The sequence below is a fragment of the Papilio polytes genome, unplaced genomic scaffold, assembly GCF_000836215.1.
Source record: "Papilio polytes unplaced genomic scaffold, Ppol_1.0 DF820622.1, whole genome shotgun sequence".
NCBI classification, from domain to species: domain Eukaryota; kingdom Metazoa; phylum Arthropoda; class Insecta; order Lepidoptera; family Papilionidae; genus Papilio; species Papilio polytes.
In genome coordinates this window covers 2,146,034-2,167,536 of record NW_013528582.1, presented here as the reverse complement: position 1 = coordinate 2,167,536, position 21,503 = coordinate 2,146,034, and the positions used below count along the sequence as shown (strand labels likewise).

At 33.2% G+C, this 21,503-nt stretch overlaps 1 protein-coding gene across 1 annotated transcript; it reads left to right on the top strand.

Moving 5' to 3' along the window:
• The first annotated feature begins 410 nt into the window (after window positions 1-410).
• Window positions 411-20,117, top strand: LOC106110445 (neuroendocrine convertase 2). Its single transcript, XM_013292273.1, has 14 exons — window positions 411-584; window positions 10,275-10,379; window positions 11,415-11,649; window positions 12,008-12,045; window positions 13,405-13,481; window positions 15,000-15,088; window positions 15,431-15,606; window positions 17,557-17,669; window positions 17,843-18,043; window positions 18,206-18,281; window positions 18,558-18,715; window positions 18,956-19,120; window positions 19,230-19,347; window positions 19,485-20,117. The coding sequence occupies exons 1-14, from the start codon at window positions 420-422 to the stop codon at window positions 19,656-19,658; spliced, it is 1,890 nt and encodes a 629-aa protein (XP_013147727.1). The 5' UTR covers window positions 411-419; the 3' UTR covers window positions 19,659-20,117.
• The last annotated feature ends 1,386 nt before the right edge of the window (window positions 20,118-21,503 follow it).

Below are 21,503 nucleotides of genomic sequence, written 5' to 3'. Positions count from 1 at the left end.
ATGCCCTTTTCAGAATTTCATCACTCATTGTAGTTACACAAATAATGGTTTCGATAAACATAAATCTGAAAACAAATTCAAGTCGTAACATAGGTCATGAAACAAACCACTTAATTTACTGAAAAGAATCCCAACAAAAAATTGAAATCATAAAAAAATCATAGCCACTAACTCAATTTCAAGAAAGCTGTAAAAAAGATACCACACATAGTCAATGGCAAACGCTTTAGTATTCGAGGTTCAGTACAGCAGCGATTACGACACGTTGCTTGAATGTGGGTTGTTTTAATTCAAAACAATGGTCATGCCGGTCCTATAATCTGTGGCGCTTGGTCGAGGCATGCGCGGTCGTTCGGTCGATATACGGTGACGTCAGACTCCAAGAGCCTCAGTCAGGCACCGCCGGCCGGAGTGCGAACATGTGGTTGCAATGCTTGGCCGCCACGGTCCTCATTGCCAGCGTTTCCAGCGTCGCAAACCGCGAGGTCTTCACCAACTCCTTCCTGGTCCGCTTCAAGAGATCCCTGGACAGCGAGGAGGCGCATGACGTCGCTCGTAACCACGGCTTCGATAACTTAGGACCGGTGAGCGACCACGTGATACTTTAGTAAACATAAGCAACTAACCGCGCCATTCCGTATTTCATATCTCGATATTTATATCTCATTTTATGGCGGCACTACTGTGTCCAATCAGATGTTATCCTCCCACTGTACTGTGTGATTAACTTCCGGTATTACTAGCCACTGATAATCATGAAAGCGTGTACGGCTTCGATTTCATCGTCACTTTTAATGATGTTGATTGGTTTTTTCTTTCGCAATACATTTGCAAAGCAATTTGCAATTCAATAAAAATAAACTCTTCGTCAATTTAATTTGGAAGTTTTATAAAGAACTAATTTTATATTATTGCAAAGTAATGAAAATAATTTGTAAAGATTTTATTTTCAAGTTAAAACTCTATTATTTATAACCTTTACCACAGTTTTATGTTTCGGCTTAAAAAAAATGCTTTTTCCCGCTCTTAAAATTTTAAATGACCTGGTATTTTTAGTAGTTTTACTAATTACTGAATTGTTAAAAGCTTTTAGTACAAAGCAATTGCAGAATTAATTGCTTTTACAGATAAAAGAACTAAAGGCATTTTATAGCAATGGCTTTTATTTTAAGTGACGGTTAACTTAAATGTCAATTAACTTTTTCTTAATTTAAAGTTTTATGGTTCTATGAATGTAATGAAATGTTAAAATTGAATGTGGATGGCTAAAAAGGTGGAGGAAGACCGAAGAAAGTATGGACGGTGTTTACGCTTTATTATAATAGTATAGATTGAATCTTATGGACAATGCGATTTTGGAAAGTTTTCAGTATTGTTTCTATTTTCATAAATTTATATAACAAACTAAATAAACAATGGAATGTCGTTGTGCGGCACAATGAGGCCGTGGATTAAACGTAAGCCTTTATTTAATACTGCGCTTAACTGAATCGCTAGCTATACGTGTTTTCTTCGCGTTTTTTTGTTATTTATTACGCAAATATAGTTGACAGGGTTATTTTATTTAAGGGAAATTCAATTACTGGTATTAATTCTAAAATTTCAAAACCTCTGTCTACCCCTGTTTCTTATTTGCACAAACTAGATTAACATTATTGTTATCGGCGTAATCAAACCAGCTTAAATCTTCTTAGTCGCCTTTTACCTACGCGTTACGAATCCTAAATCTTAATTATAAATGCGTAAGTTTAGATTTAAATTGATGGATGTTTGTTTGAGTTTGTAGCCTAAACTGCTGAATGGATCTCGATGAAATTTGGCACAGATGTAGAACATAGTATTGAAGAACACATAGGCTACTTACTCATGTTGTTTTATTCTGATGGGAACAGAGTCTTGGACGAAAACTAGTGTTTAATAAAGGTTGGTTATACCTATCAATGCATTCGCTTCATGTCCGCGTTGTGTCGAACGTTTCGAAATAATCGTTAACATCGTTGTTCGCAAGATAACTCTACTTTATCCCTGACATTGATAACGATACAATTGGGTAGTTACGACGTGGAATGCGGGACGGTTCACTGTACTCGTTGTTTCGGCTTTCAATTTTACTAAGTAAAGTCAAATATTTTACTTTTTTCGTCCACACTGTCTTGATGCTTGATATTTTAAAAACTAAGATAAAAAAAAATTCCTCTCAGTACGCGCTTTCTAGCTTAAATCTATACTATTATAATAAAGCGTGAACACACGCTTCTTTGTTGCCTAAGATGTCGCAATTACAACAAATTTTTAAATAATTCTTTTTATAATACAAAGCCCTACACTTACGTCACGCTTTAGGCTATATATTTTCAAGCCATTAAACTTAGGGGGTTAATATTTTGGATAAAACCCTAATGTGGGAAAGAGACCATATGTTCCTGCCAACATCAAGAAAGCAAAATTGCCATGCTTTGTCATCACGTCATGTCTGTCATTTTGACATTTGCAATTATATTTGACAAACGTAATCAATAAAATAATTTTCATAATTTAATGCAAATAAAGTCGCATGGGAATAGCTAGTCATTTATACAATAGGACCTTGATAATTCAAAAACCTCTATAACTTCAATAAATAATATGTTCCCTTCCTATCAAAGTCTAAAACCTATATAACATAGACCCTTGATAACTTAAAACCTCTATAACTTAAAATATTTTGTGTTTCCTTTGGCCTTTAACGTATCGAGGTTCTACTGTAGTATAAATATTTTTTTTTTCTCATCTTATAAAAAAGAAAAATCTAACTCAGCGTTATAACCTAACCTAAAAACGGTTAAACTCGCGTCATATCATAATAATATTAAAAATGCGAAAGTTTAGATGGATTGATGTTTGTTAGAGTTTGTAGTCTAAACGGGTTACGATGAAATTTGGTTTAGATGTAGAAGATGTAGACTGAACTGAAAGAACACATACTAGGCTAGGCATAAACTACTCACTTTTGTTTTTTTTTATTCCACTCGAACGGAGTGACGGGCGAAATCTAGTTAGTTTATATAACTCTCTTCAATTCTTAAGTAACTTAACTGATTACAATTGAATAACCCAACTTTTCAATAAACAACTTCAAACATATTCTTGTTTATTTAGGTTTAGCGTAGTTAAATTTTCGCAAGCGTTTTACAAACAAGGAAAAGCTGGGACAACTTCGCTCAGCATTAATTTTACTAACTAATCTGCATACAAATGAAAGTGTTCGTAAAATATTTGTCTTTCGTACTTGTGTTTGAACAGTTAAGCTTCTGAAATTACTTCGTTTACATAGGATAATACAAGCATCATTGTTTTTAATGAAACAGTTCTGATCTTGCCTTCCAATACGTGCTATGTAAAACTTTAAAATTACATAGCTAAAACACGTTAAAGAAAAAAGGCGTTAAACCGACGTTAAGTTATGCGTGCAGTAAAGTACGTATACATAGTTTTCTGTAGTATAAGGCTCAGACTACCAACGTAAATCATAAGTTTTATAACATAGACGTTGTGAACAAGCGAAATTAACCCAAAAGCAACAACAAGCAGTCAAATTATAGATAAAATTAGGCATATTTGAAAGCAACCTATATATAATCTTTACCTGCTAAGAAAGATGAATGTTAATCTATGCATATTATCAACCTGCCCTTTTCCCTGTGAAAGTCACAGTATTACGCTTCCATACTTCTTTATCAGCAGCAATATTGCTTTGATCTCCGAGAAGTAGTAGTTGACGGTTTCTGTGGTGGTACATATAATACAGAAAGATTGTTATTTCATTTGACAACGGGACTTATTAGGATAGGTACACACCAAGCATGTAGCTTTGAATGCCCGTACAAAGTTCAAACATGAAGTGTTACATCGTTATCTCTGTAGAAAATTCCGATGTCCCACTCACACATTGACACGACTCTTATAGCTGTCGTCGTGACCTAAATCCGCACCCTAGAGTATACATACAAATATATACACATTCAAACATAAGTCTATACATGCTAATGATGAGAACTTCAATGATCATAGTACTTTGCAAAAAATATGTAAAAAGAATGTATCAACGACACGAACGTACAAACGACAGCCAAACTTAACCCCCGCAAATAGAGTTGAAATTGTATTCAACTACAATCACTAGAAATTATTAAATACATTAGGATATTGTTAATTATTGTATGTTTTCTTTAAAAAAATCTTTAAATTAATAAACAGTCTTTGTAAAAGAAAATACGTTTCAAAGCGAAGTTAAAGGCGTTGCTTATAAAATAAAAAACTTTTCGACTTACACAACAAAATACTTTCAGAGCAATTACTTGTTGGTAAACATTTTTTTAATTTTACCTCTAGAAAGAAAAATGGACTGTCTTTTTGAATAGCTCTTTTTTTTAGGTACTATAATCTGATTTTGCATTTATTTCAATTAAACGTCTCAGCATAGATTATACATTGTTGGCTGAATACATCGCGTTGAGTATTTCGTAGACATCCTGTTATTATATTCATTATGTTCAAATGCTACGCGTGACGTAGAGGCTCAGATGCCCACACTCTCCGTAATGTAGCCGCCTACAGTCTACGCATTCGGATTGCTGATACGTTTCTGTTAGTTTCCATTGTCCTAAAGCTTAAACCAAAACAGTCTTATCCCTTACATTGCCCTTAGACGTTAACAATAAAATTAATAATTTTTTTTATATAATATGTTTCATTTTTTTATATTTTTTAATAAAAAATCATGTAAAATATATTGTATATAAAAATAAGAAAATAAAGATATGAGAAATAAAAAATTAATAAAAAAAATAATAATAAATCTCTATTCAATCCGCGTAGATTCATGTAATGGGAAAATTTTAAATAACCGAACTTATTCGAGTAACCCTTATGTGGGACGAAAGATAAACAAAAATCAATTTTACCCGCAACCCTTTGAAATGATTCAGGACTATGTATCTTGTCCTTAACTTTCTCTTTCTTAAAAAACATTTTACTTTAGCTTATCCATATTTTCATAGAAATAAGTAATTATAGAGCGGGCATTCTGAAAATAAACTATAGCACAACTGTTATCTCGCATTAATTTCTATGAGCTTATGGAGGTGACTCGACTTTTAGTTGTGCAACTAAACAGTTGAATTGGCTGCAAAACAATCGACAATCGCAACAGTTTTGTGCTAGTTTAGTAAAAGGTGTGCTCCTCGAAATGTGAAGATAATGAGAGTTACAAAGGTGAGATAATTTTTCGTTTCAAATAATATCAATATTCTGAAAAGCATAAAACTCCATTCAATATTTATAACTTTTTCCATCATGTCTGTTGAAATCAGACAAAAGCCTCCTAACAGCTCCACTTTTTGTATTGAAAGGTCAAAGGCAATTTGTCGAATTACTTTTTATTGGTTGGATTCATTGAATTACAAAAGAAGTTTTAAAAATATATTTGTTTGGAATGAAAAAAAAATTGATATTAAATAAATATTACGCAGGATTAATATGTACGAGTCAGAAAGCAAAAACTAACGTTTTGCATTTGTTTATATTCATTTTACTTATTTTGTATTGAGTACCATAAAACTGTACTTAGTAAACGGAATTTTAAATGAAGAAGTATTTCTTTTAACAATCTGTGGTTCCTAAGATTAACGAATTTAAAAAATTCTTCGCAGTTATTTTCAGTTTTTTTAACAATTTTATATCTTGAAATGAATTGTTGTAACTTGCCTATCAAATGTTTGGCAAAACTTTTAAAGGCCAATTCTACCTTCGACATAAGGAAAATTTCAGAAGACGAAAGTGATAAAGTTCCAAGGATTATTGTCTGAATTTCATTAATAAACTCTCAAATTAAGCGAACGTCGTTAAAATGTTTTCTCTAGGAATGTTCTTTCATTAAATTTATTCAAACAAAAAAAGATATTTTGTCATTTTAAAGTTAATATTATACAAAATACGTGAACATCTCATCATCGTTATATAAATAAAAAAATTAAACCTTCTACTGTTACTTGTTTGTAAAATAAAAAGAAAATTAGTTTTTCTTTAACAAGCAACATAACACCCTTTAATTAAGACACGAGTCGTGTAACCTTATTTTGTCATGTCATTGGTAGAGAAAAGAAATAACATAGAATTTCGCTACGCCGTAGCGCGTAGCCAATTTTTGCTACATTAAAAAAATTTAATGAAAATCTATACTATTATAATGAAGCGTAAACACACTCTTCTTTGTCGCAGAAGATGTCAGCAATTACAGCATATTTTTGAACGATCCTTTTTTTAATAAAAAGCCCTACACTTACGTCACGATTTAAGCTATACGTTTTAACGCCATTAAACATAGGGGGTAAATATATTAGATAAAAATCCTAATGTGGGAAAGAGACCATAAGTTGCTGCCAACATCAAGGAAGCAAAGTTGTCATCATGTCATGTAGTTTTGACATTTGTAATTTGACAAATGTAAACAATAAAATAAAATTTTCATAATTTCATGCGGATGATGTCGCACGGGAACAGCTGTGTGATTCATGAATTTGTATAAATATCGTTTATTGCCCCTTTTTTATTTTATTGTTTATTAAATTAGTTTTCTATATACTTGTGCGTATATGTAAAAATCACAAAATCCGATTTATATATCAAGTCTGAAGAAAGTTACCGAATTCGTAATAATCTGAATCAATTATAATTATCAAAATTTCCGTGACTATTAATTATTGTTGTTTGAGAGGCCGGCACTTTTGTTAGCTATGAAGCACGTCCCCTCAGTAATTAAATTAAGCAAACTTTGATAGCTCTGAAGTTCATTTATTATCAGCGAGTAATAAAGGTCCCGGAACTTATTAGTGGAGTGGCCTTTATTACGTCATAATATTCTCAATATTATGACGTCACGTAATGTCGGCGTCCTCCAAATATTTGGACAAGATTATTGTCTCGTTATAATAATCTTCCGCTAACGGAAAACGAATGTATTGTCCTTATTACATAGTTCTTTTCACGGTCCATTTAACTACCCTCCTCTATTTTTCGGGCTAGATATTATTCCACGCGATATTCTAAGAAGCTATGCAAAGATTCCTTGAAATCCGTTCAGGATTCTAACGAATATCCGTACTTTTCTATCTGTCCATCCATCTAACAAACACCATACATTCGCATTTACAATATTAGTAAAAATTAAGATAAAGCAGTAATAAATGATGAGACCAACACGATTAAAGTTCTACAATCTTCGAAAGCTTTTCTCCAGCGTTAGTATAAATAACATATTATTTTAAACTTTAACTTACACTTTACCATATACTGTTAAGAAGAAAATCAGTACTGTGCTGTAGAATTGGCGCAACACTACATTATCGGCATAAAAGTCACGTCCCTAGCTGACAGCTGTCAATGTCATTAAAAGGATTGGATACTCGTGCGCATTCCTGACGAGTTCTCTAGTGGAGTGTTTAAATTAATATCGCTAGTTACAATTTTAATTGTTGAAAAATACTTAATTGTAAAGGTTTTTATATGTTTCTCGAAACCTTGATAAAAGTATGTCCCGAATAGAGAAAACATGGTGTGTTCCTACGAGATGAATGTTACAAAACTGGTTGAAATTCAGATACATTTGTATTTTTAATACCTCAAAATAAAGACTTTTTTTAATTAATTACGTTGATAGTTAAGATTTATAAGACATGCAATAAAACTAGAATTAACTTAGAAATTGTCATAGAAATATCGTAGCATTGTGCTACGTCTAGCTCGTAGCAGATTACATGTGTTACATTATATTATCTTCAAAACATTAAAATGACTATAATTTTATGATTTGCTTTCAGTTAAGTATTCGCGGCATCTTTCACACACTTGATGACTGAAGACTTGGCGCAAATAACAATAAACTTTATTACCTTGTAATAAAATTCAGAGTGGCTGTTACTTTAACAACCGATACGCAGCAAAATTGAAATGTTTTACGATTTATGTTTATAAAAGAATTTATTACTGCTTTAAAATACTCTTAAGATATGGTCACGTTGTACTAAGCCTTTGTTAATGATAACGATGTATAAACTTGCTAGATTTTTAAGTTAAAAAAAAAAAAACAAATAGAAAAGTGGACTCAAATTTTGAAAATCGCATTCGCCGCCATTACTTGAATTTGGTAATTTTATTAGAACACTTTTTATAAAGTGTTTATTAATTTTTTTCATCAATTGTTTTACTATTAAAGGAAGAGGAAGACCGAAGAAAGTATGGATGGATTGTGTGAAAGAGGATATTCTTAAAAAGGGCGTAACTATATATGACGATAGAAATGTGTGAAAAAGCACCACATACTGTGCCGACCCTCTGTAGAGACAAGGGGATGGGGATGTTCATTTGTTTTACTATTGTAAATGAAAAGTCTTCCAAAAGGATAATTGATTTATTATCTCATTTCACCAAAGTCCAAACAAATACAAACTACATACAGAAAAACCCTTGACCATAACGCGAACTTGCAAACAGAATTACACTCACTTAGCTTAATCCAATATAAGAGGCTATTACGGTACTGTTAAAGTCCATTGTCGTGTGAACAAACTTGACCCTCAATTCACGGTCACTCACTGAAGTAATCACTTCTGTACTTCACTCACGGCCACCACCATGACTTTGAATATAAAAATACTACTTTTCGTCTACGATTCCGTCCGCGTGGAATTAAAAAAAAGTGAGTAGCCTATATGTTCTTCCAGACTATCCTCTACATCTATACCAAATTACATCGAGATTCATTCAGCAGTTTGGGTTACAAACTCCATCCATCCATACATCTAAACTTTCGCATTTGTAATATTTATATTTACCACTTAAAATTTGTGTCAAACATTTAAAACGTGTGAAATAATATGGACGTGAAACGAAACAAACTAGAGGTAATTGTTATTGAAATATAGACTTACTGGTTTTTTTTATTAAATAACCAATAAAATGACTCTGAGTGTATCAGTAAATCAATTAACAGAAGAAATGTACTTTTACGTAAACTTTACCAGATAAGTTAGCTAACATTGACGCTACGTAGATTGATCCAATTAAGTAGTAAACAATTCAGACAAGTTAAGTTGTTTCTTAGTAAATAATATATTTAGTAAAAATCAACCATAAATGCAGCCATTTCGAAATTCTATACATAACAAACAATGTAATAAGACTAGAATCAATCGTTCTAGAAACACATAAAATGAGAATATGTTATATGTTCGTTTATTTTGCGGCAACTTTAGTGGACAGATTTTATTGCGATTTATAAAGATATATACAAAGAAAAACAAATACATCTAAGTACATTGGCAATATTTACATACTATTACATTCCAATTTCGTATTTGTTTGTCGTATTTATTTTAGCTTATTGATACAGAGAACACTATTAACATTGTTTGTATAGTAAAAGTGATATTTTTGTTGACTATGATAGTAAGTTTTATTTCGAATTGACTTTTATAAATTCTCCGGTTCAAATTCAAAAGTGTCAAGCCGTCTTTCCTGACAATGAATAATTTAAAGATATGTTATCTATCTACACTTTTATAATAAAGCATAAACACACACTTCTTTGTTGCCTAAGATGTCAGCAATTACAGCATATTTGTGAACAATCTTTTTTTTTAATAAAAAGCCCTGCAATTACGTCATGTTTTAAGCTATATATTTTCGCGCCACTAAACTTAGGGGGTAAATATTTTGGATAAAAACCCTAATGTGGGAAAGAGACCAAGTTGCTGCTAACATCAAGGAAGCAAGTTTTGTCAGGTCGTGTCATTTTGACATTTGCTATTGATAATTTGACAAATGTAAACAATAAAATATTTTTTTCATAATTTCATGCGGGTGAAGTCGCACGGGAACAGCTACTACTAGATATATGCATAAAGTAAATTCGATCCATGAGCCACTATCATGATATCTAAAGTCACCTCTTGCGAAGGACGTTTTATCTGTAGCTCAATCATCCATAACAAAATACTAAGTTATTTGTAATAGGAACATCTGTTTCAGAGCGAGTATAACTTTGACTAATTTAACGCAGTTTAATCGCACTTTGATTCCTATGAGCTTATATGGTGTGCACACTTGATTTTTAGTTGTGCAACTAAAAAGTTGAATTGGCTGCGAAACAATCGACAATCGTGCAACAGTTGTGCAATAGTTCAGTCACAGGTGGGAGCCCGCTTTTAAAATGTGTAATTAAGCTCTCAAATGTGCAGGTGCTGGGATCGGATACGGAGTGGCATTTCACCCACCGCGGCCTGCCGCATGCTCGGCCGCGTCGCTCCATCGCTCACGCACGTCTACTGAAGCAACATCCTTTGGTAAATCCATTCTTACTTAATTATTATTAATAGTATCTACCTTACATAACTTTCGCATAAATGAAACCGTCGTAAGATTATGCCTCATTAAAGAGATTTAGACTACTGCGCTCGGCTACTTTAAGTCCGATAAACCTGTAAATGGCAAGGCAGACAAGTGGCCCTCATTGGACCCACTAGGGATGGGTAACTGACCCATAGCTTATAGTTTTTATATGAAAATTGTGATTGTGTAAACACTGATCATGACAGAATGAAACTATTGTTCCAGTGATGTGACGAATGAAACACTAACAAAAATTTTAAGAATCCACGGTGATAAAACTGTAATAATAAATAAAATTCCACATTACAAATTAAATAATACAGAGCTTTACCAATTTTTTACTTTCATTCTAAATATTTATTAATTTACTTGTCATTGCCAGATCAATTTCAACGTAATAAATCGATTTGTAAAATTGCTTCATTCGAGTACCCAATCAAATAATCAAATACGTGATTGATTGGTTCGCGAGGATTTCTGAGAAATTTTCGATAGAAAATTGCGTCAACAAAATTAACATACTCTCAAAGATATTGAATTTCATCAATCATTTTGAAATGTATACGAGACACTTCGTTAAACTTATTTTACTGGTTATGATAATAGCTTAACTTTAAAAAATAATAAGTATCGTTTGCAAAAAAAAAATAATAAAAAGCTACAAATAACTGGCGTGGCATAACTAAATAAAATAAAAAGAAACACAATATACCTATAATGGATTTTTGTATGAATCAAAATAACTCAAAAACTACTGGGCCAATTTCTAAAATTCTATCACCATTAAAAATTACGTTATCTGTAAGTAACATAGGCTATGTCTTTTATATTCAAATTTACGGGGTCAAAGTCGCGAGCAACAGCTAGTCACAAATAAATGTGCATTCATTCCCTTGTTTATTTTTAATTTGGGCGTATTAGTGGAATGTGTGAAAGGTTATATAATATCATCATTGTTCATCATATTTGTTCATTATTCCCATTACCAGGTGCATACAGCAGTACAACAAACAGGTTTCAAGCGAGTAAAGCGCGGTTTCCGTCTACTGAGAGTTCCGGAACCGCTTCCAGCAGCTGAGCCTCGCGACCCTTACTTCCCCTTACAATGGTACCTCAAAAACACCGGACAGAACGGCGGCAAGCCCAAGCTTGATCTGAATGTAGAGGCGGCTTGGGCACAGGGGTATACTGGGGTAAATGTAACCACCGCCATCATGGATGATGGTAAGCAACATTGAACTATGTAAATAATTAAATCTATAAATAATCGTATATAAGAGATTAGCGAAATACAAGTAACCTAAAGTTAATAAAAGATATGTAATCTATACTATTAATAATATAAATCAATCTTTTTAGTATTTTAAATGCGAAATATTTGGATGGATATTTGTTATAGTTTATAGCCTAAACTGCTGAACGGAATTCAATGAAATTTGACATAGATGTATAGTAGTCTTGAAGAATACATAGTCTTATTCACTTAAATTTTTTTTAATTCCGCGCGGACGGAGTTGCGTGCGAAAACTAGTTTGTCTAATTTGTATTACATATCATAATATTATGTTTATGTTTCTTTTAGGTGTGGATTACATGCATCCAGATTTAAAATACAACTATGTGAGTATTTTTTTTTATACAACTTTATTCTCCGCTTTGGTTAAATAAAAAAAAATAAAAAGCCAGCTATACCGCACGATAACGAGTCCACATTATGCTGATGTTGAACTTTAAATTAAAATGCTTTATTCATGACCAACGAGCTTTACTAAAGCAGAAAGCTCTCTGAATCTCGGGGAAAAAGGTCTGTTAATGAAAGGTAAATACTATGAGATTAGATGGCTTCGCATTTTTGATGATAAATAATTCGTTTTGAGTTTATTCAACGAATTTCCCTAAAAAGGTTAATTAACCTTCCCTAATAAGAAGTATTCAATCATTTTAGTTAAGTTATAAAAACTTTGATACATCGCCTTGATCTAATTTAAACTATACTAATATTTTAAACTATAATAACTCAAAAACTACTGGCACAAATTCAATAATTATTTTACCATTAAAAAGCTATGTTATCAGTGAGTAAAATAGGCTTTAGATATTTATTATTTTTTGATTCCACTCAGGCGAAGTCGCTAGCAACAATATTATTATAAAATCTGGAATATTTTTGCAAGACGTAGTAAATGTATATTAACAGTCATCTATAAATTACATCTTTATTTTAGTCAATTTTTGTGATAGTGTTCTTGCTACTGAAAAAAGGTAGTAAGTAAAATCTCTATAACGGTATGAGAGCGGTTATCTAAACTGTACACTGTTGTTTAGCGCTAGAAGTGCACTTTTGCGGCATGTCTGTCGAGATTTTCATTACAGTTATTCCCTATATTACGTAGGGACGCAACTTTGTTATTAAAAGTACATTTTATGCTCTTCTAAAGTATCTTTTTAAATTTAAAAATCGAATATTAGTCTATCCGTTCCATTGTTAACTTACCCTAAAAAGTTTACATGAGTTCGATTCGTATTAATCTGGACTATTATCGTGGGTCAATCGAACTTGGTGAACACTAAAACATATCGATGCCTGCACATATCGGCAAAGAAATTCAAAGATATGTGTTAAGTCAACCTGCATTATGCCAGCATGTTTATGGGCTAGTCACCATAACTCAAGGTAGACTTCGATTATTCCCAACCGTCACCCCGCTCTGTCCTCATGTGAGAATAAAAAGTTTCATCCATCCCACTATCACCGGTAAGGTGACAGATGGAAGCATTATAAAATAAAGTAAGTTCCAACCGTCCTCTCGTCGCAAAGGTGGGACGAATTAAACTTTTTATTCTCAACTGTCTCCATGTAGGAACAGAGCCTGGTGACGGTTGGAAATAATCTGGTTCCGATCCTTAGTGAGGACGTAAAGTGAGCGGGTGATGATTATAAGAGTATTATCCAGCTTTTAAAGACTGATTTTATTTCAGAACGCAGAAGCGTCATATGACTTCAGTAGCAACGACCCATACCCCTACCCGCGGTATACTGATGACTGGTTCAACAGGTGAGCTTATAACCGCAATCAATGTCCGCTTGCTTTTTAATTATAACTCGCGTTAACAGACAACGGTGCTGTTCAATCAGTCTTTATTAAGCAATTTACACGTTCGAAAATTTGATTGCTTATAATTGCTTTTGTTTCTTCTTAATAAAAGGTTTTTGTTGTCACTTGTTTATGATTTCACTATCAACAGTCTGTTGTTTTTTATTTAAAAACTATGTTAGTTTAATTTTATATTTTAGTGAATCAACTATTAATTATTGTTAGCAATGTAATATTGATTGTTGTCAAATTAATCTCAAGTTTAAAAACATGCACAATTTAATTAAGGAAAATTATAAAGTACACCTTCTTTTTGGCATCATTTTGTACATCAGCAGAGTAATATTTCATTTCTAAATTTGAAGTGTATCATGTAAAATTTACGAGTTTATTTCGTAGAGATATTTCTGCCAGCTACGTATCTTGAGTGCCTCAAAAGGTGGAGTAAAAAGATTTATACATTCCATTCATATTTCACAAAGAACTCGAGATGTATTTCAATGCCTTTAAATCTTATAAATAATATTCATACTGTGAATGCATATTTACGTCTCAAAGGTGGAAAATACAGTGAAGGTTTGATGCAAAGATAAATTAAAAGGAGCTTTCTATCTGTTGTTAGAATTGAAGTTTAATCATGTATTAGTTTAACGCGTGATACTAGGATTTCATCTTCGGATAATACACAAAAGAATAATTATAAGAATGTATACCAAACCTACATACTCGTATTATGAATCTACATATATATCGAAGCTCCAATAGCCTAATTGGTTTGGGGTAAGGACTACCGATCTTGCGGTCGAAGGTTCGAATCCCGCCATTCGACTATACTCGTGAACCATATCCTAGCACAAGCCTAGAGCTTAGTGTTGGTTGAAGAAAAAGAAAGAAGTAGTGAACGGTTAAAGAAAATATTAGTTAATTAACAAAAATCTACTAATAATTTTATATAGAAAAATATACCTAAATTTAAAATTATATACGTTTATATATCTTTAATACCCTAACCACAATACCCTGCCATTTGTAAAATAAATTAAAATGATTCCCAACTTATCTCAATAAGTCCGTCTTAAATCCAGACTTTTCTTAAAGGGCTTTGTGTGTGTTTCGAGAGATTTAACGATAGTCAAACTTAGAAGTGAAATAAGAACCTTTTGCCTTTTGTAGCTTAGTGGTTTAAGCAAGAGCGTCGGTGACTCAGTGGTTTACTTGTAATCTACAGGTCTTGGGTTCGAATCCCGTCATGTACCATTATGTCATAATTTACCTGACGTTCCGACGGCGATAGAAAGCGTGGTTGATTATGGTCTAGTCACCCTAACTTAGGGTGACTCTAAGCCCCTCGGTGGGGACTTGACGATGATGACTTAGTATTCAGAAATGAGTTATTGGTGCCTTCAAGTCATACATGAGTCGATGTATCAAGGTAGAAAAAAGTGCATATGCTTATTTATTTATGTATTCTGTGTTCAGCCACGGTACACGATGCGCTGGGGAGGTGGCAGCAGCGCGTGATAATGGTGTTTGCGGGGTAGGCGTCGCTTATCATTCCAAAGTTGCCGGTAAGTATATTTGTACCTGTGTGGAACGAACAGAAGTATTTTTGTAAAGTAGTCATTTAATTCCGAGGCGTGAAACTACAGTTTTTTCTGTTAACTATCAGGATAATGAGAGTATTCTTTTTGCGAATGTTTTTTTTGTACATTGCTTTCTTCTGTCGACTAAATCGCTTGAAAGATTTTCTTGAGTGAGATATTCGATTCTTTAAGTTTCTTGATGTCGATGGTACATAAACAAGGAGGTACAGTGATTTATGACGTCATGAAGTATGATTCATTGTCACGATCAACCTTAGCCGTGGACCGTGGACCAACTCTTTTATTTATTACTGTCCATTTGTTTAGGTATCCGTATGTTAGACCAGCCGTACATGACGGACCTGATAGAGGCCAACTCTATGGGGCACGAGCCCCATAAGATCCACATCTATAGCGCGTCCTGGGGGCCGACTGACGACGGCAGAACTGTTGATGGACCGAGGAACGCGACTATGAGGGCTATCGTGCGTGGAGTCAATGAGGTAAGTACATTTTTAACTGGACTTTTGCAAATGAACTAATTGTCTTCTTAAGAGCGGGCGCACACATTTGACTAAACTTTCGCACAACTGTTAATTGTTTACGTTTATTTTGGAATCTAAAAATAAAACTTATTACTGGTTTTATCTTTTCTTTAGCCAAGGGGGTATTTTATTGAATTTTTTTTGCAATTGAAATGGGAGTAAAAAGATAAATGTTCAAAGTTTGTTTTACTCAGTCACGTAGGAAGAAACTACGAACTAGTGTTTGCTCGAGTAAATTAAACGTCACACTGGTAGGATCTATTGAGTGGTTTCTCTCTAATTGAAAACTAGTGGAGAATTTCCATAGTAATAACACTATCCTTTTTTACCTTTTAATAATGTTTTAATTAATACGATAATGTGTTTTGAAAGCAAAATTGTTCGTATATTCTAAAAGCCTAAAGCTTGATTACCACAAAGTTGGCTAAATATTTAAACTGTAACATGAAACAATGTTTATGTCCATGGATGAATAATTTAGGCAACCGCAGCCCATGTTATGTAGCGTATTCTGTGTTCGGAATATAACAATGTTCGTTGTTTAGGCTTTTATACGTGAAAATGTTTCTATTTTAGTACGAACAATAGGGTCCATTCAGTGTCTATATTTTAGATAATATTTTATTCTAGAATTTAGATGTAAATATGGCAACAATAAATCATAATGTTGCCATTGTTTTATTACATTTTACTTGTAGACGTCAAAGGAAAATTATATCTTGTGGACAATGTTTAGTTATTTTACCCACATATTTTGGTAGTTTTATGTATTGTGTATCTTTCATTTCTCAACCAACAAGGGTGGACAGACTAACAAATGCATTTAACACTAAAGTAATACACCATACATCATCATCATCATCCTACTCCCATAGGGTGGGCACAACAGGTTTTTGTCCTCCAAATAACTCTATCATACGTCATCTCAGTCATCACTCCCTTTTTGATCATGTCACCTTTCACGCAATCCATCTCTACCGGTCTACCTCTACCAATGTACCCTTCCACACTCATAACTAACGTTCTCCTTGTAACATGTTATTTATCCCTCCTCATAACATGCCCATACCATGCTAACCTTTTACTCCTTACCAAAGTAATACTATTATGGTGTATTACTTGTATAAAGTAATACACCATACATACTCTAACTATATCTGAATGATCGTTAATTTTCAATTGCGTGTTTAAATAAATAGTTATTTATAATATAATCGAAGATATAACAGTTCATAAATATTCGTTACGTATTTGAAATACAACACCTTTCCGCTTTCCTTTTATGAAACAATATATCTCGATAAAGGATAACCTTCGTTTATATTCTCTCTGAGAAAAGCTCACGGAGTCTTGTAAGATATTCAATACGATCCTCTGATTCTCTGTGATGTTCACAAAGTGCTTTATAACACGTAAATGTTTGTAGAAAAACAATACATTTCAATTGAATTTGATAAAAAGACACGTACGGACGTATAGTTAAACGAATCTCAAACACTTTTCTTCGTAAGCACTTACAATCTGAACTATCTCATTATTTTAGTAGTATTCGTAGTTTAACCGTAATCTTATAATTTAAGACGATGTACATGTTTAAATGTCGTGCCAATAATCGACTGTTGTGCCCGAAACAGGCTCAGTTCTAACTGCAGTGCGTGTATAGGGAACACTAACAAACCTTACAAATACATGCGGTATTACTTAGGAATAAACTGAGTATAAGCAAAATTTGTAGTAATATTTGCTTACACTCAGTGTATTCCTAAGCTTAACTTTAATTCGCGTTTATTTGTAATGCTGTTGTATAATTCAACTGACAATTAAAACGCATATTAAAGTGGAGAAGTAGGCATTAAGACCAGGTTATAAATAACGTCACTGAATTAGCCTGACATCTTTCGTTATTAGGGTCGTAATGGATTAGGCAACATCTACGTGTGGGCGAGCGGCGACGGCGGAGAGGACGACGACTGCAACTGCGATGGTTACGCGGCCTCTATGTGGACTGTATCTATAAACAGGTAAAACATAAAAAAACCCTACTTAGCGCAAAGGCACTAGGAAAAATTAATTCAACTTTGATGACCCTAAATTATATATTATAATTTGAGTCATTGATACAAAATCGAACTGGAACAAGGTAAATGTCCCAGTAATTGACACTACAGTATATTAATCGAACCATTTAATTTAGTGCCATAAACGACGGACAGAACGCGCATTACGACGAGTCCTGTTCATCAACACTGGCTAGTACGTTCAGCAATGGCGCTCGGGACCCCAGCACGGGGGTAGCGACCACAGACTTGTACGGAAAGTGCACCGCTACGCACTCTGGGACATCAGCCGCCGCGCCTGAAGCTGCAGGAGTATTCGCACTCGCACTACATGCTAAGTAAATAAAACAATTGTTACATGTTATTAATTGAAAAAAATCATAGTTCTCGTTAATTAAAAAAACTATGATATCATAAATCTTTCATATTTATTTCTTACCGTTTTTCTTAGAAGTTATATTAATAGAACTAAGGCAATTTAATACCGGCTTTTGTTTCAGTCCTAGTCTAACGTGGCGTGACATTCAGCATTTAACGGTGCTTACATCAAAGAGAAATTCATTGTATGACGCAAAGGTAATAAACGTAATAGCTTTTAAAGCATCAATTGTGCCTCTATTGTTATTTAACGTGAAACCTTGTCTATATGTCATTTATTACATCAAGTTAATTACGTCGATTCTTAATAGACTTCAATCAAAACATACAAGCGATCGAATTTGGGATTGGGTTATTAGGTAAAACAACTTTGTTAAACGTTCTGTTTTTCATTACTCGAATGTACAGACCAAATCATCTGACAGTAAATTAAAAATGTTTCCCTCATCTTTTATATTTTAGCGATTGTTGTAGGGACGTTTCCACTGGACAATGAATGGCGTCGGACTCGAGTTCAACCATCTGTTTGGTTTCGGCGTGCTGGACGCGGGCGCTATGACTGCGCTCGCGGCCAACTGGCGGTCTGTACCGCCGAGGTATCACTGTGAGGCTGGCTCCGTTAATACTCACACGTGAGTACATACCTTAAAGAGATTAGATAGTTAAAGTTTAAGTTTTTTAAAGTCGACAGGAGAGAGGATTGTTATCTATATCTATAATAATGAAAACCTTAGGCCACGGTCGTTTTGTATCACTTTGTTTAATTTAGATGTATTTGAGGATTGAACGAATTTGAAACTTCCAATTTCTTTTGTCCTAACTGAACTTTTGGTATAAATATGTACGGTTGTTATAAAAGTGTGATCCCACAGTGAGATCCCACAAGACGGCAGCGTCACGCTGCGCATAGAGACGGCGGCGTGCGCGGGAAGCGGCAGCGAGGTGCGGTACCTGGAACACGTGCAGGCGGTGGTCAGCGCCAACGCAAGCCGTCGCGGCGATCTCGAGTTCTTCCTTACCAGTCCTATGGGCACCAGGTACTTATACCATGGGTATAAACGCTCTTTATCTTGTGTTCTGTGTGTTCTTTGTAGTGTGTAAAACGTTAACTGAAGTAAATATCGTCATGTCGGCTTTGTTATCCAGGTCAATGATTCTGAGTAGGCGCTCCAACGATGATGATTCCAGGGACGGCTTTACCAAGTGGCCTTTTATGACAACGCACACTTGGGGTGAATACCCACAAGGAACTTGGACTTTGGAGGTAATATATCCAGCACATCGTAATAATAAATATGGAGGCCAGTTCAACTATGTATATTCAATTACTCCATATGTTTATATTTGCAGCATAACTATGTTCCGTTTACATATGTGAGAAATGTGTATGCTATTTCGTAGGCGAGGTTCAACGGTGGTTCAGGACCGAGTTCAGCGTCAGGCTGGCTGCGAGGTTGGTCGCTAGTGTTGCACGGCACGCGGGCGCCGCCCTACGCTCAGCTGCAACCTGATGATCCTAACTCCAAGCTGGCCGTAGTGAAGAAAGCTCACGAGGACAACGCCTCTAGCAAATAGATCTTACGACTTGTTTGTTATTGGATTTATTTGTTCAGCACGAAAGTGTAGGATTGATGAATCTAATTGCAAGAAAGTAAAGCTCTTTGCAGTAATAATTGATAGGGAACTAGAAGCTAGTTATTCTGACCATTGATAAAATTTCAAATGTTAACACATTATTACATTATAATCATATACATACTTTAATATCATTTTGCGGTGACTCTTTGCCAACAGATGGCCATAGGGTTGTAGGGCGGTTTGGTGAGCTGTGTTCTGCGACACGGGACTCAATCAATTACTTTATATTGGTAATTGTTTCTTTGCAATACATAAACAAAGCCAATTAGATCTCGACTTTCATAATTACTTCAACAATCATAAGAAAACAGACATGTTAAAGTTCTTTAAAATTTAATTGTTTTGAAAAAGTTAAAAAAAAACCTATTATGAAATGATATAACTCGTTTCTAGTTCCTTTTAAAAAATGCTATACCTACTGTCATAGTTTATCTTCTTCTATTGCTAAATATCTCATATTCCGAACAAAGTAAGGTTATTAAGTTTGTTATTTTTAATTGGTTATAACGCAAAAACTATAGATTATTTTGAATACTTCTGTAAAACTTTGAAGTGTTACAAACGATTTATTTAAGGAATTTAAAACTCAATATTTTGCTTAGGCTAGTTTTCTAAAAAGCTTCGCGCAAATATAGAATATGATTAGAAAATTATTCTTATACTCTTGGTTTTATTTAAAAATTTAATTCTACGTTATTGTTACTGAAAACTTTACATTATTTTGTAGATTTTCTCGTGTATTTGAGTACGTTTTAATTATTTCATCAACTGTTTTATAGTAAAGTTTTAAAATGATCAGTTTCTTAGATTACATGTTTTCGATATCTCAAAAACATGTTGTGTTTAAATATTTTTTCTTACATTTAATTTGTATTTATTTAATTGTAAGTCAACACATTCCAAAGAAATCTAGTCTGTTTTTAAAAGGAATAAAATCCATTTTAATGTTACACAAATTATAGGTTTTCTTAAATTTTGTTCATCTTCACTCGAAATATTAAATATTCGTACAGAAACATATCATGTCAGAGCACCATAATCGAGAGAACCAATAATTGCCTACGTTTAGTATCGTAGAATATTAAGAAGTTGAGCAAGATTTATAAGTAGATTTTTTAACGTTTTTAATTTTATATTTTAACATATTTAAACTCAAATAAACTTGCAAAATATTCATAAATAATAATGTAATGATTATGAAAATGTTTTGACTATTTCTTATATTTTTAATTAATTTATATTACTGTTACAATGCTTTTGTATAGTTTCTTATCTGATCATATTTATTATATTTTTTTAAATCAAACGAACTTAATTAACCCAGCAGTATTAAGTCCGTTTGATAAAATAAATAAAAAAACTTAACGTATTAATGAGTTAAAAAGAATATTAATAAAAAACATATTGCTAATTGTATTAAATGTCTAAAAAGTATTGTAATCAGTTTTTGATGTATTAAAAATTACCGATACTATTTTCTTAAAATGGGATTTCATTATATTTTGAAGTGTAAGTGTATATCACTTTGACAATTTTAAAAACCGCATGTCCTTATTATGGGAAATTTATTTTTGGGCATTACATACGATTACTACATATAGAATAATTGTTAAGAACATAAATTCATATATTAAAAGAGTAAAAAAAACTATTATGTATTATTATAGAAAATATAATGTGATTTGATGTTGTATTTGAATTAAACGATGTTTTTATATTTTATATTCCTACCCTGAATACATATTACATAAGATAGTAAAAGATTCATATTGTCAATACTCA